Source organism: Talpa occidentalis, unplaced genomic scaffold (assembly GCF_014898055.3).
Source record: "Talpa occidentalis isolate TD23 unplaced genomic scaffold, MPIMG_talOcc4v2.1 talOcc4.14, whole genome shotgun sequence".
Classification (NCBI taxonomy): Eukaryota; Metazoa; Chordata; class Mammalia; order Eulipotyphla; family Talpidae; genus Talpa; species Talpa occidentalis.
In genome coordinates, this window is record NW_023601433.1 from 32,216,203 (window position 1) to 32,234,432 (window position 18,230).

The 18,230-nt window shown below is 50.3% G+C and overlaps 1 protein-coding gene across 6 annotated transcripts in view; it reads right to left on the reverse strand.

Moving 5' to 3' along the window:
- Window positions 1-1,375: 1,375 nt before the first annotated feature.
- SUSD4 (sushi domain containing 4) overlaps window positions 1,376-18,230 on the reverse strand; it is a 147,031-nt gene continuing 130,176 nt past the window's right edge. For 3 of the 6 annotated variants that reach the window (XM_054694907.1, XM_054694905.1, XM_054694906.1), the window contains 4 exons: window positions 12,159-12,350; window positions 10,373-10,517; window positions 6,612-6,994; window positions 1,376-5,639 (listed from right to left, as the gene is read on the reverse strand). In XM_054694907.1, the coding sequence (XP_054550882.1) occupies window positions 5,611-5,639; window positions 6,612-6,994; window positions 10,373-10,517; window positions 12,159-12,350 (749 nt within the window). In that variant the 3' untranslated portion in view covers window positions 1,376-5,610. The remainder of the gene's footprint in view (window positions 5,640-6,611; window positions 6,995-10,372; window positions 10,518-12,158; window positions 12,351-18,230) is intronic. The other 3 variants (XM_054694904.1, XM_037510271.2, XM_054694903.1) reach the window with 1 other exon arrangement.

Sequence of the window (18,230 nt, forward strand, 5' to 3'; positions counted from 1 at the left end):
AGAGGCCCCCGGGTGGACTGGGTAGGGGACCATGTAACACCCTCACTGGCTTAGCATGCCCAGAATTCTATGAAGTCTACAAAGATTCCAGTTTTGAAAATTTAACTGCTTTCCTAATCCTTTTAAAAGTACTGCAATCAAAAGACATAGAGGAACCTTAAATGCTAGGTGAAAGCGGCCAGTTTGCAAAGGCTCCATGGTGTGTGAACCCACTGCAAAAGGCAACACCATGGAGAAAGCAAAAAAGATCAGAGGTTGCCAAGGGCTCCAGGGGATGAACAGGCAGAGCACAGGGGTTTCAAGACAGTGCAGCTACGCTGTGTGATACTATCATGGTGGATACAGGCCAGATGGGGAAGGGATATGGAACTGTGTATTTTCTGCTCATTTTTTCTGTAAACCTAAAACTGCTCTAAAACATAAAGTCTATTAAGAAAACACAGAGCTTTCTGTGCTGCCCCGCAGCATCCCTAAGATACATTGCTGACATGCTAATGTAAAATCACAGAGATACTAGAACTACCGAGAAGGGCAGCCTCCTCACTCCCTGAAATGGGTATTATAAAAACAGATACAGCCCACAGGAACCTAACTTGTCCGCATACTTTCCATCCATACCTCCTTCAAGTACACAGTCAGTGAACAAGCTTCCTAGCATGGGAAACGCTACACAATTTTAACAAGATTGGCTTAGTCTTTTAGTTGCTTTGAGCCAATATACTATAGTGGACTCCAGGAGGTGCTGTTAGCCTCTGCTCCTGGCCAGGGGTCCAAGGACCCATCAAGGGTGGCCAGACAGCTGTGGCTGCGGCCTCGTGTCCCCCACCCTCATCCCCTTCTCAGAGTTTCTAGAGCATAGACCCCCTCCTAAGTGGTATTAAGTTCTGGGTACCCAGTGAGAGGGAACTGGGATGAGTGTCAAGTGTTTTGTGGAGATGCAGGGTTAGCAGGAGTGGGGACTAAGAGAGCTGGGTGATGTTGACTCTGGATTTAAAAAGAGGTAAAAAGCAAGGAAACAGACTTTGACGCTGCCAGAGCTGAAAGAAATCTTGGAGACAGACCTATCTGTTTTACCTTCTCTCTATTTGAAGAAACTGGGGCCTGGAGGGGTCTCCCAGAAACACAGTGCACTTCTAAGCTGGGTTAGATGTCCCTGGCTCCACAAAATTGAGTGGATCTGCAAGGCAGCTCTGGACCCTGCCAGTTTTTCCCCTCCTCTTCCTACCAGGTCTGAACTCTGACCTCTCAGTGGCCTCCCAGGCCCCTCAGGGAACCACTTGCCTCTGTACAATGGTGCCTGGGCCTCTCTGGTCTGGGCCCCACCTACTTCTCCAGTACCTTCTCTCTCCCCTTCCACTCACCTTCCCCTCCCCCGACCTGCTCTCTACCCCAAAGTCTAGGCCCAGGACATACAACCCTCTGTACTTCCCAAACCCACCTGGACCTCAGGTGCCCCCGCACCCCTCCCCAGCTCTGCCACTCCCAGTTTGGCTGCTTTTGCCTGTGGGCAACCTCAGCTGAGCGGGCCTGGGTCTGAGTCTCCTGCTCCGGCCCTGGTCTGTAGCAGCTGCCTCCAGTCCTGGAGCGAAGACAGGGCCTGCCAAATAGCAGATACTTACTAAATATTTAGTGACTAAAATGAGGGTCTATAAATATAAATTCTTCTAGGCCCCAAGCAGAAGACATTAGTCTCCTTATTATCTCTCTCAGGTGCTGTCCCATCACCTTGGCCTCAAATCTTTATGGCGATTGGGTTTCCTTGGCCGCTTCTGAGGACCAGGGGCCAGGGTTCCCGCTGGCTCTAAATGCCTTGATGAAGCTTCTAAACAAAGCAGGTTGAAGCTCTTCCACAGGTAAATGGGCCGCTTAAAACTGCATTGCAGGTACCCAGGGACTGATTTCCAGTCCGGTGTTGTGAGGGTACACGGCCTGCCGTCTCAGTTAAACACGGCTGCGTAGGCGCTGCACACCGCGTTAGATTTTATGATCTCAGAGCCTTTCGAGCTAAGCATCTGCCCTCCCTGCTAAGTGCCTGCTGCTCCCTGGAGTCCTGTTCCTGCTGCCAGGCCAGGCATCTTTACTCTCGACCTTCCCCTTTATCACGTTGGAAAAGCATGGGCATTAATTTTTATGTATTAAATCCAAAATAAACAGTAAAATTAGAGAAGTGGGCTAGTCTTAATCTACGGGGTTGCCTGTGGAAGGAATCTGAGTCCTTCAGGGTCCCTGGGGAAATTTCTGAGGTTGTTCTACCCTCCCTATCAGAACTTTCTGAGCATTTGCAGAGAAGGAGTGTGTTGGGAGGCAAATGGTCAAGGGCTGCAAACCTCCTCTGTACAGAAAAGTTTAGCCAACAGAAGCTGGAGGGGGCTCCTGGGAGGGGGATCCATGGGAACATTCATATCACAGCCAGCTTCTTGGGGGCAGCCCTGAACAAGCATCACCTGCAAATGCACTAGAGGGTGGCAGTGGCCAAGCAGGACACAGGTGTGCCTGAATGAGCCACCCACAGGACACTCTCCCTCACACACAGGGAGCACCCAGCCATTTATAAAAAGTCTATGGTGTGATGTGACTTACATCAGCTGTCATCCACACCATATCCAGCAAGGAAGGCAATGGTAACCCAACTCTATTTTACACCCGGAGAAACTGAGACCCAGGGAGGGTGACTACTCCTAGGGGGTGGGGTGGGAGAGGGCTCTGAAGTCAGGTGGTCGCAAAGCCCACATCCTCCCATGATGTGGACGACCTCAAGAAGCACACTGAGGCACTGGGGCGAGACTTGGGGAGGAGGGCTATCTGGCCTGCCAGGCCTGGAGTGGCTAGCAAAGGAGTTGGGGAAGCAGCTGGACCAGCTGGCAAGCTGTGGCTGTGAACCTCTGCATTTGCCCCAACTGCCAGGCCTGCTGTGTGGCCTGGGATGAACATCTCTGCAGGAGCAGGAGGCCACCTTGCCCATGTGGCAGCTGCTGGGACGGGTATCATCAGGCAGGAAAAGTTCTAAAGATCCCACACCAATGAGTCACAGACTTGCAATTAAAAAAAAGCTACATGAAGTGTGAAGACAGCCTGTGACTTCTGCCATGCTTTTGACAGGGAATAAGTCAGCTAGAACCCCCCGCTTTGCAGATCCTAGAGACCTGTCTGTGAGCTGCAACGGCACCCTGGGACCTCAGCAGCACGCTCCTGCCCAGAGTCCTGAAGATGCATCTTTCTCCCAAGGTAGAAAGCCCTTAGGTTCTCTCTCCACACCCCTCTAGGTGCCAGCCCACAAGGCCGCCTGTTTGTTCTCATACCAGCTAATCCCTGAGGCATGTGAGAAAGATCATTCCATTCACGCCTTGAGGGCCTCTGGGACTCTTAAATCATAACAGTCAGAATCACGACATGCTGGGGATATTGTGAGGATTCTTTACTGCCACAAAAGCTCCCTATGATGAAGTAAGTCAGTCATGGTAAACAACATTTATGGACAAGAGAGCCACAAGCCAAAGGGATGGAGGGGAAGGTCCAAATGTTCTGGCTAGGCGCTGTCTGCTGCTGCTAGTAGTCAGGCATTTTCTTCCTACACGCATTTTCTTCCTTTTAGAATAATGACAAGACTAATACCTGGATGTATGTGGTACCTGTGGTACGTGTCCCCCAGCATGGGAAGGCTGGAGAGGCACCTATGTACTCCGCTGGTAGGTAAAGAGACTGTACTCTGCTGCTCTCTACTTTGGGAGGGAGAGTATTTTCTAGAAGGAAGAGCCCCAGAGACAGCCCTGCTTGCTTTTTTCCACCTCTCCTTTGGGAAATGAAGCACTTACCTGGTGATCTCTGAGACTCACTATCCATTTAGGGGGCATGGTGACCTGGCTAAGACCGGCTCTGGGAAGACTGCTGGGGGAGGTTGCCCACAATGCACCCTGGACCTCCTCCACCAGCCGCCCAGCCACCTCTCTCTTGGCAGGCCCAGTGCCACATAAGCAGGTATTCACGAAAGCCAGCTCCTTCCACAGGGCTTGTGGTACGAAGTTGTGCCAGTGACAAGTAAGGCCACCACTAAAGGAAGCTACCCTTCCTAACCAGTCACCAACATGCCCAGCACGCTACACTGATCTGCTGGTGGAGCTACTCCCAAGTACCGGGTGAGGCAAAAGCCCCAGGTTACTCCTTTAGCCTCTTAACTTTCTTAACTTCCCTCCTCTGCTTTACCTCCCTCACCATGGATGCTGTCACTGCCCTCCCTGCCTACCTGACTCCATTCTACTATTAAAGTCACGCTTCAAACTGTCATTTTCTTTTCAATTTTTAATCAGTCTGTGTCAAGAAGAAACAGGATTTGATCAAGCTTCCAGCTCCTTCCGCTCTATCAGCATAGCAATTTTACGGATCAGAGTTTTGTTTATATTTGTCTAAAACCCAGAGGAGAAAAAGAATCAACAGCATGGATCGACATGTATTTAAAGAGACACTGTGGGACTCGGGGAATTCTTTAATCAATCATTTTCTTGGGAACAATGCCTGGTGGCACCAGAGCCCTGCACAGGAGGAAAGCAGAACTGGCAGGCAGGTGGGGCAGCCGAAGGCCTGAAAGCCGAAGGGCAGAGCTGTCTTGGGGCTGAGAGTCCAGCCTGTGGACACTGCTGGACCAATTAAAAGGGGGAACACTTCAACCTCACAATTTATTTGGAGGAGGAAAGTGTTCACAGAAACAATTTCTGTTTTGGAAAGTGAAAGTTTGGCTGAATTTGGGAGTAGGGCAACAAAGTTAACTGGGGAGAGGCTCATGATTCAGATAATCCTTTGAAAACACAGAAACAAAACATTACCTTGGTTACCTTCTCCATCATGAGATGAATCTGAACACATTCTGACCATTTTCAAAGTCACATGATTTATCCAGTGCCATGGATTCATGTGCTAGACCATAAATACAAATACTGACAATATTTCACTGAAGGACAGCACAGAGTACATGAATTCTGCTTTTTGAAGAAATTTCCAGAAAGCAGAGTCGGCCTGAGTCTTTCCTTCCCTTTTGCATCGGAACTGCCACATGCGGTTTTAGATTTGCTTTGAGTAGAGTTGTCCAGTTCAAGGAAGATGGTCCAACTCACACAAGAACCTTCCCTTTAGGAGCCTGCAGGGGGCGTTCTCCTGCTCTTCAGACTTCCCGCAGAGGCTGATCCATCCTAATTTGGATGGACAGTTTGAAGCTTATTTTAGAAGCGGATTTACATAATGTGACATGCTTTCAGAGGAGGCAGGTGGCACTCATACGTAAGTCAATGGGATGTGGGATTCAGTGGGATGTGTGTGGAATCGTCCCATGTTCTGAAGCATGAGACACGCTAACACCTTCTTCTGGGAACACACAGGGGTCCCTCTCATCCCTTTGTTCCCCCTTGGTTTTGGCAAATCCTCAAGTCTCATTTAAAAGCACTGCCACTGCAGTTTGTCAGCCTCGCTATTGAGTCCGAGATGTGCCATGTGAATCAGTGTCATGGAGATAAATCAGAAAACTTCCCTCATTCTCCCAAGCTCTGTCCTTCTGTGGTCTCACTCCATGGTATAAGGTTCCCATCCCCAAATGGGCAATAGAGTCATCAGGACCTTTCCTGGTTATGGATCTTCTTCCATTAGAGGAATCTCTACAAAAGAAGAGAGGGTTATTAGTTTAGTACACCAAAAAACACTGCAAATATCATGATCTTATTAGTATGAGTTTATTAAAATATCTATATTTCCTGAAATAAGTGAGCAGGAAAGGGAGAAAATGTGAACTTCCACATATCAGTGAATCAAATAAATCAACTCCTCTACCGAGTATCTACTTGCCAGAAAAGCTTACACCCCAGCTCATTAAAAAAAGGGGGGGGGATTTTAACCATGGGATCTACTAGGGGAAAGGCTAGCATTTGAGGTACAGAAGGACAGAAAGGGAGCTCCACGGGTAAGCAGGAGACTCCCATTTTCACATCATTACTGCCATTTCTGTGGATACAAGGTGGAATGAGTGTTCTCCTATGTAAATTGTTCCCAGAGCCCCCTCCCCTGGCAAAAAGAACTCTAATTAGTCTGGTACATTATTGCTACTTGTCCTTGAGATCTGTAACTTGCCTTTCCTTTGGACAGGGGCACATAATTCTTCTACGTCACACCTGAGGAAAGCAAACTGCACGTACACAGAACCTCTCCAGGGCTGGGCCCCATGCACATGCCTGGGTCTCCTCTCCTTGCACGCGTGTTATCCTGCTCCTTTGCTCTACCTACAAAATCCTGCCCAATCAAGAGGCAAAGAAGAAACACCCGCTATGAAACCCAGGGCCGCCCGTGACCGCTCATCTATTCTGGAAGGCTCGGTGCTCTATTGTGCCTCCTGAACTTTCAGTTAATGGGCTCATCACTTGTGAGACGGACAGTCACTCCTCCCAACAATTGGTCTTGCCTGTGGCATCCATGTACAGAGAGAGCAAGAAGAAATTGAACTTGAGGGGGAAATGGAATGAGTCGGCTTTGTGCCAGGTGTGTGGGGTGCATCACAAGAAGCTGGCTCGAAGATGTTGAGTGCTGGGTGCAGGGGTGTGTGAGAGGGCGGCTCCAGGCTTGAGGCAAACACTTACCATCTGCGATGTCGATGCCTGGGCTGGTGGATGCCACCTCCCCTGCTGTGCTGGCAATCGTGTCAGGGTCGTCAGAGGCTGGGAGGGTGCCCCCTTGGCCCATGGGGGTTGAATAGAGACTCTGGAGTAGTTCGGAAGAGGCCGAGACACTGTCACAGGTTTCTGAATCCCCTGGGCCCGTGTCCATGTCCCCTGAGCCGGGGTATGCTGGGGGACTCTGGTCATCTACAGGCAAGGGGCAGCCCTGGCCCATCGAGGCCAGGTACCCAGGGCCTAAGGCACTCAAGCCACCACTCACAGCCTCGTCGTAGGATGGGAGCATGACGGGCACGCCATCCACTACCACAAAGTCAGGGTCACTGCTGGAACTCCTTGGAGGGCCCCTGTGCCAAAGAAAGCGATGTCAAATAGCAGAGTGACGGGCTGCCCAGGAAAGAGGCAGCCAGTGCCCCACACAGCTACTGAGGTTCCCAGGACCTGGGCCAGCAGCAGAACCAGCCTCCCTTTGGGGGGACACTGCTGTTTACCACGGCAGCCACGCACGCAGTGAACAGAAGCTGCTTCTCTCTGCCTCCTGCTTGTTTGCCTCAGGCAGGGGCACCACCACATGCTTTCCAGTCAGGTGTCCCGGGGCGCCTCCCCCAGGGAGAACAGCTTAGAGGTGCAGTTAATCTCGGATGCCAAGTGCCCACAGGGAAAGTGTAGCCCATGCTTATCTTATGCTTCTTTTTTGTTTCCCACTAGAGTAGGAGAGTCAATCATTGTTCACCAAGATAGAAAACCAGCAGGAGGAGGAAAAAAAAGGAAAGCTCAGTGTACCATCTCACCACCTGATTCAGGCCATGGGGCTCACCCCCACACTCCACCAAGCGTCATCGGGACCTGCAGGAGCCTGAGTTGCCAGGGGTGGTGTGGGCGTCAGTGGCGGCGGATGTGATGCTTCTCAGGCGCTCCTGTTCAGGTGCACATGTAGGTCCTGGCTCTGCCCCTGCACATCCCACTGCCTGGCATTCAACACTGTGACCCTGAGCCCAGGTGGGTCTGACCTCAAAGCCTGAGCTCTGTTCGACCTCTCTCAGCTCCTGACCTGTTAGAGTGACCTGGAATGACTTCCTGGGTGGTCACGGAACTCGGTTTCTTGTTTGCTATGCTGGGAACTGGGGCTGAGGGATGTGTCCATAGGGGAAAATATCAGGAAGAGCAGATGCAGATGGATGGGCAGGTCCTGGATCTCTGACAATGGCCACAGGGCTCCACAAGCAGAGCGAATGGAATGTCTGGATGCTGGCATTTGGGGAGAGGAAGCATTAGGCCTCACCTCTCTGTAACACTCCAGGGGCCGTCTCCAGTCTGCTCAGTTTTTGGAATATGGTTCTCAAGGCTATGCAGAGAGGGAGGGAGCTGTGACCAGGAGGCTGCACAGTCAAAGGGCAAAAATATGTGCCCTTTTCTTTTTTTTATAGTTATGTTTTTTTTTTTAATGTCAATTTTCTCTTCTAATTTTTTTTGTTTAAATATTTTATTTTATGTAATTCTTACATCTGTTTTCATCTTTGCACAATGTATGCATTTTCATTTTGGTTATATTCCCCATACAACTGCACCTCCCCCCTTATTTTGACTCTAGTCCTTCCTTTCCCCGTCCCTCCCCACCCCCACCAGTGTGTCTCTGGTTTATAGTTGCTTGTTGATTTTGATTTTTACTTTGTATTGATTAGTCTTTTTCCTGGTCCCTTATTTAGGTTTCCTAAATTCCTGCTATGAGTGAGACCATATGGTATTTTTCTTTTTCTTTCTGGCTTATTTTGCTGAGCATGATCCCTTCCAGCTCCATCCATGTGGATGCAAATTACATGTGTTTATCTTTTTTGGAATGCTGAGTAATATTCCATGGTGTATATATGTACCACATCTTCTTGATCCAGTCATCTATTTTGGGGTATTTGAGTTGTTTCCATAGCTTAGCTATTGTAAATAGTGGTGATATAAACATAGGCGTGCAGGTGCCCTTTGGAATTACTGTTTCTGTGTCATTTGGGTAAATACCTAGGAGTGGAATTGCTGGATCATATGGAAGCTCTATGTTTATTAGGTCAAGAAATCTCCACGCAGTTCTCCATAGTGGTTGGACCAGTTTGCACTCCCACCAACAGTGCAGGAGAGTTCCTTTAACCAAAACAAAGAGAAACCCCACCGACTGGGAGAACATTTTTGCACACAACACTAACGATAAAGGACAGATCACAAAAATCTACAAAGAGCTGATGAAACTCAACAAAAACAAAGAAAATAATCCAGTCAAAAAATGGGCAGAAAAGCTAAAAAGAAACTTCTCTGAAGAAGAAATGCAAATGGCCACCAGGCATATGAAAAAATGTTCAGCATCACTTGTAATCAGGGAAATGCAAATCAAAACTACCATGCGATACCATCTTACACCAGTGAGAATGGCACATATTAAAAAAACTAGCAATAGCAAATGTTGGCGAGGGTGTGGAGAAAGATTTTTTTAAAAATTTTTATTTATTTATACAAGCACTGGGTACAGTCAGAAGTGCGGGATTGAGAGAATTCACCAGAGCCAGAGCGGGGAACAGAACAGGCAGACTGACGGAAATACACTGCTGAGGGGAGCAGTGGCACGGCAGGAGAGGTCTGTCGCGCCATGTGGAACCCTCGCCGGTGGCCAGGATCGAACTAACTAACACTGCAAAGGCTGTGGGCAGCTTTGCAGCCCAGCACTCAACCGTTGTGCCACCAGGGGAGGCCCAATATGTGGCCTTTTCTGAAATAAATGAGAAAAGGCTGACATGGGCACAGGATTCCAAGGAAATACTTCTGACTCAGTGGTGACAGGGGCCTGGATCAGTGAGCCCAGTGGCCAGGGCTGTGTTGTTTGCTGCCCTGCCACTTTCCTACTGTGCAATGATCTTTGCTTTCTAAGCATTTCCTCCTTCCAGCAACAATGATCTGCCAGCGGCAGTGCTGGGTGGTTCTTCTTTGTTCTGGGGGATGGTGGTGTAGTTTGCTGGGCACAAGTTATAGGGAAAGAGAGGGGAGGGACCCAAGAAGGGGTCCCAAGATGCTCTGCACTCTGGGTGCTAGGCCTGCTCATGAGGGAGTCAGACAAACTCCTCTTCGGTGAAGCCCACTAGGAGGATGAAGAATCCAACCCAAGCACATCCGTGCAGCAGACAACCTCTGTGGGCAGGTCCCACCCACACACTCAGGCACCCTTGGAGCAGGTGCTGATGAGGTGTCCATCCTGACGCCTCACCCATCTTCAGACTTCCCTTCGCACACAGATTTTGAGCCTCAGTTGGGTCAGACACCATTGACCTTGTCTCCTGATTAGTTCTATGTATTTCTCATGTGCCCTGGACTGGAAGTGCCCATGTATGGACTCCAGAGCCACTTGCATGCAACTGGCATTGGGGATGGAGACCCTGGCAGGGCTGGGCCCAGCATGCAGCCTTGACACCATGCCCCATCCACACCCCCATAATGCCTGCTTTGAGACTGTAGATCCAGGAAGGAGGCAGATAAGGGTTCCTGGAGGGCAGTAGGAAGAGGGAAATGAGGTTGTCCCTCCCAGACTCTGATCTCCAGACACCCCAAAACATCCCAGGTAAAGTGCTTTTACTCTCTATTCCCCTTAGCAGCTCAACTTTGCCCTCAACAAGGGCCAGGCTCACCAATTTCAATCTTTGCCAGTGTGCCAGCCTGGGGTGGCTGCGGGCTGCCAAGGTCCCAGCACTGACCTGGGGGGAAAGTGGGCCTTGAACTTGGTCTGGAACATCCTGGCCAGGATGACGAGCAGCAGCACCAGCAGCACGCTGGTCGCCGTGAATGCTACAATCTTCCATGTGGTCAGGAGGGTCTCATGGGTGCTGGGCCACGTTTGCTCTGTCGTGGGAGAGAACGAAGCAGCAAGTGAGGCTACTGGACTATGATGGTGCTGAAGTTCCCAGCATCTGTTTGCTGGGTTTATCTCATCATATGCCCGGGGTGCTCCCCAAGCAGGTCCATGTTACAGGACATCAGGATCACACTACACTAAAAAAAAAAATACCCTCTCCACCAGACTGTAGAGACCAGCATGTTCACATTCCATACCTGGTGGCACAGCCTGGCATGGAATTAAATAATGTACCTGCCTCTCAGGCAGAGAATGATGGGGTTACTCTCCTCTAGAGAAGCCATGTTCCGTGGTGGGCCAACGGCAGGGCATGGGAAGCTGGATTTGAGTGTTTTGTGAGCTTTCTGGGATGAATTGTTGTTTGGTGTGAAGACAGGGATAGAAGGATAATGGGGACATCCCTCTTCAACAGCCCTCAATCCCCATACCTCTGGTTATCTCGTGTCTGCAGGGCTGGCATTCCAGAAGAGATCCCTTTTGGTTTAAGCCCTGTCTCTTATACCTCGCCCTCCTTTGCTGCCAGCTTCGCCCCTCCTCTGTCTCAGAAGTTGTCCTCTTGGAGTTCCCTGGACTCCTCCGGCACAGGTTCACGTTGCCTGCTGGAGGCCTGCAGAGGCCCTGGGCCAGTAAACACTTCCCCCATGTGCTGGAATCATGACTGGTCAGGGTAGGCAGCCTCAGGCATGCCTGGGAAACAGGGGATGAGTGTGCAGGACTGGGAGGGGGTAGGAGAGGTAGGGGTGTGTGTGTGCTGGTGCCCTTTATGATGTGCACTCCCTAGTGCACGGAGACCACAGCCAGCAATTCGTTATTAACTAAAAAGCGCTGAAGCTCGTGGACAGCCTATATGTTTATAAATGAAAACAGATCTCAGTTATAATATAGTTGTCTCCCCTTATCCACCGAGGATATATCCCCATCATTCTTATCCACTGCGGGATGTTCCATGGTGGATACCTGAAACCATGAATAGTACCAAACCACACACACACACACACACACACACACACACACACACACACACACACAATGCTTATAACATAAATATATGTATATACATAGATAATGCTTTTTTCCTATACAGACTTACCAATGGCAAAGCTTACTTTATAAATTAGGCACGGCAAGAGATTAATACTAATAGCAAATAAAATAATAAAATAGGACAATTATAACAATTTGGCCTAATAAAAGTTACATGAATGTGGTCTCTCTTTACAAATATCCTTTTGTACATAATATTTTCAGACCATTGTTTACTGCAATTAACTGAAATGTGTTCTTGAGTGGAAGAGAAAGGTGAGGTCACACCCATGAGCCCATGTTCTTCCAGTGGAGGGGTGAGCCTGGGAGAAGACAGGGTGCAGAGGTGAAGGAGTCTCCCCAAGGTTGCAAGGGGGTGGGGACCCTGCTCACAGGGAAAGCATTTTAACCTGTGGTTGGGCAGGTTAAAGCACAGGACCTGGAACTATTAGTTGTGAGTAACCACAAAGGTAAGTTTCTCTATCTTTTTCCTCACAGCACTTGTGGGAACGGAGGGAAGGCACCGGGGATGCAACTTCCAGCCACCGTGTGTAGCTTGTGAGCCCGTGAGACTGGCGGGGAGGGCAAGGCCTGGATGAGTTTACCTGACTTGATGCAGTAGACTTGATAGGAAGGAAACCACTCCCCGTACTGGCAGGTGATGTACTTGTAATCACTGGTGAGGCTGTAGCCAGGATCGCAGTAAAACTCCACCACAGTTCCATGGTTGTAGCGCTCACAAGGCCGCGGGTGGCAGATGAAATCACCATGACTCACCATTGGAGGTAGCGGGCAAACTTGGGCAGTGGGGGAGAATAAGAGTTTCAGAACCACGTGCTCATCCCTGTCAGCCACCCCCCAAGCAGAGATGGGGAGAACGCACAACTCAGAGATGTGCTGTGACATTAATTGCCAGAAGAGTGAGTTGTCCCTTTCGTATTGTCACGTGAGGTCAAACAGATGTCCACTATAATATTCTGACCAAGTGCGGCTCTCATACGGCTTGGTAAAGGACATTGTAAAAGAGTTTTACACTGCAAAGAGTATGCCTACCTAATAGACAGTATTAAGCTACTCTATTAATAATGCATGCTATTATGTGCCAGACAACCTAGTAAATAAAATTAAGATATTTATGGGCAAAATCTTTACTGAAAGGAATAGCAATCCCGAGTCTTGCTTCTGTGACTACAGGAGTAATTTGGGACTGTCCAAATCCCTGGGTGTCCCTAACTCGATACCCAAACGCCTCATTGAGGGTTGGTTGTTGAGAAATATGCAGCAATTCTGCCAGCTCTGCAGGCAGACCCAGGTCTCAGCCTCTTGCTCCTGGGCCCCCTGACCAGTGGGTGACCAGCCTGGGGTTCTGGGAGGAGACCCCAGGTTCTAGGCTTGATTCTGCCACCAACACACAGCATGACCCCATGCACATCACCTGACCTCTTGAAGCCTTGATTTCCCCCTCTGAAAAAGGGGAGCTTATTCTACCCTACATGATGTTTTACTGTTTTTCTAACTGGAGTACACTATGATTTCAAGGGGGAAATGTTTTCAATTTTCCCTCTTGAGCCTGCCCTCTGGTGAGTACACACTCTACTGAGGCCGGCTTCAAACTCATACATCTGGAGATGACTAAGAACTCTGACACATACACAAAAGTTAACTTTTGAGCCCCTTCTCTGGTGCTCCTGATGCCCTGACCAGTGGAGAGCCACAGGCACACTTCACAGCTCATCCTCACACAGGCCATATCCATGGGGGCACTGCTCACCCCACACTGGCCACCAGAAGGCCACAGAAAGCACACTGGCACATCATAGCAGCAACATGTGCCCACTGAGGCCAGATAACCAGGTGGGCTCCTGTTCAGGGGGCCCACCCAATGGAGGCGTTCCAAGGTATGGGGATGAGGGTCAGTAGGGTAAGGAAAAAATGTCAGGCTTTTCTGCCCTCCCGCCATCAGCATAGATGATGGATCCTTGCAGTCCTGAATGCATGCCTGATGGCGGGCACCTGGAGTAGGGTGTGGGCATAGGTAGATGGGATTCACCTGGGCTGAGACTGGGCTTTTAAGGGCGGCATCACGGGGGCTCCAGCAGAAGCCGATGAAGAAGCCGAGAAGCAGCAGAACGAACAGAAGAGCAGAGAAGCAGAGAGAAAGCCGGAGAGCCCAGATAGTGAGGATTTGCTGGGGGCTGGAAGGACTGCCAGCCTCCCGGCCCACCAGCACCCCTGCCTGCCATATGCCTGATAAACCCCAATAAAAACCTGCAAAACCACTGAGGACTCTGACTCCTCCTTTACCCCTGTCTGCTGGATCCTATTAAACCTGCACTGTGTCCATTCCTGCTCTTACAGGGTCTCTATAGACACTATGTCTAATCCTGCAAACAATGTGGCAATAAGACCTTCTTGGTTCTTTGAGAGATAAGGAAACAGAAACCCAGAGAGTTCAGGTTTTCCAGAAGCAGCTAGAGGAGCAGGTTTGGAGCTCAGGCTTCTCCAGGCAGGCTGCTGTCTGACTCACTCACCACCCCATGACCCTGAACTAGTTGCTTCTCATCTCCGAGCTTCCATGTCCTCATTTGTAAAGCAAGAGCGTCTGAGGGTTATTCTGAGAAAGGCTGGCAAGGCTTCTGTTCAGAGCTGACAGAATGTAAGTGGAAAGTGGGGAGAGCCGGGTCAGAGTGGCCAGGAGAGGACTGTAATGAGGTAATTGCTTGTAGATGTGATAGAAAAACTAATGAGATGGGTGGGAGGTCCCCTGAGATTACCAGTAGATGGAAGCCACTCCCTCCCCTGCATGGGCAGGATGAAGGGGTCCTGGTTACTGGCTCACCCGTGTAAGTCGGAACCATGGGGTATAGTCTGAATGCTGCCCGAGATAGCCCCTGGACAGAGGGTCAAGGGGAAATGGCTGGGCCTCTCTGCCTGCTGCCTGCCAGGGTTCCTCTGGACAAAGTCAGAGGGAAGACAGCTGGTCAGGGGGATTGGGAACAGGCCTGCAGGGGGCAATGCAGGGGAAGGTCTAGGAATGGCCCCATGAACTCCAGGAGTGGGGGCTGTCAGGTGACTGCTGCTTGGTCCCACAGGCGGTCACTGGCAGTCAGGTCTAGAGCCGTGACTTTGAGGTAGAGGACATGTCCTGGACTAGCTGGCCCCTTCCCCAGGGCTGCCCAGCATGAGGAGTCCCATCACCCATCACATTTCCAGGCCAAAACCAGAGATCTTGTCAAATCACTACCTCCAAGGTGTCTCACGAACATCCCCTGGGAACAAGGGCGCAGGGAAGGGAAGGACAGCTGGTCAGAAGGAAATAGAAAAAGTCACCAGCAGCATTCAGCTGGCCCTGGGTCGCCCCAGGGACATGGCAGCAAAGGCACTTTCCTCCACAGAAGCCCTGGAGAAACACAGGGAAAGGAAAGCACTCTGGGCTCAAGCACATGCCAGCCCAGGGAGGGGCCCAGAACTACATACCTGGGCTGAGGGACACCGCCACAGAGGGAGGGCAAAAGGTCTTGCGGGGAGATTTGAAGCCACTGAGAAACCAGCCTGATCTTCTCTACCATCTCAACCATCCCGCGGCCTCCAGCCGCCCGTGACTGCCAGCGTCCTTCCTGTGTCAGGGCTCTACAGAGCAGCGGGCACCCCTAGCAGGCCCTCCAAGCAGTCTCCGAGGAGCAGAAAATTGCCAGAAGGTTTTCAAGACCCAGAAAACCTTCTGAGAGGTGGGAAGAGGCCCCATAAATGCATGCAAGTTTATCAGCAGCTTCCTCCTCCCTTGGCCTGAAGAAAAGGACTGCTCAATCTTTGCCTCAACCCCGAGGCAAGTGGTCCCAGGATGTGCTGAAGAAGGACAGGGCTGCCTGGATCAATCACTCAGTAAGGGGATCATTTAAGAAGGGAAGGTGGAGATACGGGAGGTGCCCCCTGGCACAGCTGCAGGAAGCCCCAAACTTAGGTTCAAATCCTCCCTCTCCTGATGAGCTGGGGGGTGTCAGCAGCTTGTTTTACTTCTTGAGGTTTTAGCTTCCCCATCTGTACACTGAGAAATGATTCCTAACTCCCAGGGGTGTTGTGAGAACTAGAAGGTGCCTGTCAAGTATGTAACACTCGGAACCCAGCAGACACGTAATGAATAACAGCATGTAGTATCAGGAGCCCCTCCCAGGATGGGTGCTGCCAGGCCTCTTATGCAATTGGGATTCCTGGATTGCACCAGGCCAGTCCCATGCTTTCCTGTACAGAATCTGGATGCATCTTATCACTGTTTTCTCAGAGGCCAGATAAAAACCACCCATTGTAGAAGCTTTAATTCCAGGACTGTCATAACCAGCTGCTAATGGAGATGCATGTCCCCCTGGGCAGAAACATTCATCTCCACACCTTGCAGTGTTTCTGCGGATCACACCTGGCCAACCATTAGCTTTACTGCCAGGGAAACCCCATGTGTCCTAGGAGGGGCAGAAGTTGAGGGTGTCCTTTTAATTTTGAAGAAAATGACAATAGAGAGCTGTTAATTTAAATTTGGGAAGGTATTCCAAAGATAACAATATACGAATACCTGTGGCTCAGGGGTCTCCCACACCACCCCCCCAGCCTCTCCCTGGGTTAAACTGAGTTCTGTGACGTCTCTCCTCTCTGTATAGCCCCCCTCTGCAAGAGGCAGGCACACCTAGACACAGATGACACCCCCACAACCGGAGGCCCTAGGCACGAGGGGAGAAGCCATATTCCTGACCACATGGCTAACAGGAGGGAAGAACCCATGTGTTCTTGGAAGTCCCAGGTGGTCTGAGTGGAACTGCTTTCCTTAGAACTGCCTCCGGTTGGGCAGCCACTCGGACCCTGTTGGCCGCCAGTTCTAAGCAAAATCATACCCGTGAAAACCCGTGGGTGGTGTGAACAAAGATTCTACTGCAAGTCTATTTTTTAAAAACGTTTTTCACAACTTTTGAAATTATTAGCAACTGTAAAGGCTTTTGTGAGGCACAGAGTGCCAACATAGGGTGGTTACAGGCAGAATGTGAGAGAGGCTCTGCTGACACTGGTCCCAAAGACTCACCTAGCCCATGCTCTGCCATGGCAGAGGGTCATGGGTCCTTCCTGGTTAGCAGGGCAATCCCTGCTTATCCCAGTGGCAGTACAGTCCTCATCCTACTTCGTCTCTCATGGGCTGGATTCAGGAAGGGCATAGACCTACTGCAGAAGGACAGCTCTAGTTGCAATGTGGAAGCACAGACTGGGACAGAAGTGACAAGGCTGCAGGAGGCTGATATCCAGCTGAGAGAGGACGGCAGCAGCACAGAATGAGAAGTAAGTGATGGAACCCATTTTAGGACCTGTTGCCAGAGGGAAATGTAGGCACAGGGCGGAGGGCATTAAGGATGGGTCCCTGGTTTCTGACATTAGCCCCTGGAATGGAGGCACCAGTCACCATGAAGTGCTTGCTTTGTAGGGGAAGGCGCGAAGATGTGGGTTTCACACTGGTTATGTCGGAGCTGCCAGTGAGAGCCAGCGAAGCAGCCACCAGGCAGTTGGAGAGAGGGTCTGGTTAAGTCTGAGCTCAGGAGTCAGGAGCCAGGAGCATAGAGGTTAATACTTAAAACCATGAGAAGAGAGGAACTCATCTGAGGAGAGAGAGGGGAGAGAGAAAAAGAAGGGGTGCCAGGTCAAATGCTGAGTTGGGGGTAAAGGAGACTGGCATATCACCAAAGCCAAGAGAGGAATCTGTTTTGCAGAGAAGAAACTGGTTCCCAGCAAGCCAAGAAAGATGGGAACAGAAATGTGACCTCTGACCACATGGTGAGTCACTGGTGACTTCAGGAAAGCACTTTAGTAGTGATAGAGGGGAGGTCAGTGGCAAGGGTAGATGACTCATGAGAGAAATTTCCTGAAGGCACGAGGGGCAGCTGGAGGGCGGGGGATGGTTCCCCTCACCCCCATAGGCACTCTGTGTTGACATGTTACATATGAAAGTGTTCCAACATGGAGGACAAGACTGGCAGTGCAGGGTGGGAGAGGGACAAAGGAGGTGAGAGGAGATGGGGTCACATGTGGACAGACTGGCCTTTGCCAGAGGCAGAAGGCAGGCAGAGAACTACAGCTGGACAGAGGCTGGAGTAGACCTGAAGCTGGGGGTGTGGTGTGCGTGTGTGTACAGACAGAGGTAGACTCTCTGAAGGCCACTGCTTTGTGAATGAAGTATAAGGGAAGGCCACGGTTGTGGAGAATTTAGAGTTGAGAATTACATATATCACTTCCCACAGCCCTTCACCCATTTATGTATTTCACCATGTGCAAAAGAGGAAAATGAGGTTTAAAAATAGTCCATGTACCTCATAAATATTCACACAAATTATCTTGGGGGCACAGAGAAATGTAGAACACTATACCCGATAGACTAACTTTTTTTCAATCCTTCTGAGCTATGAGCCTATGTGCTTTGGTCTGATGTTTCCATTTTTAATCCTCCAAAGGTTCAGAAGCCTCTGGATATTCTTCAGGTAGGAAGGAGCTGCCCCCTTCATCTGTGCACCCAGATCTTCCCACAGGGCTGGAGGCTCCTGGGTGCTCAGTACAATCCTGTTCCCCTCTTCCTGGACATAGTACTGTTCACACTGCCCAGTGTTCCCTGTTCCTCTGAGTTTTGGTCCATGGAATGTGAGCAGAAGTGA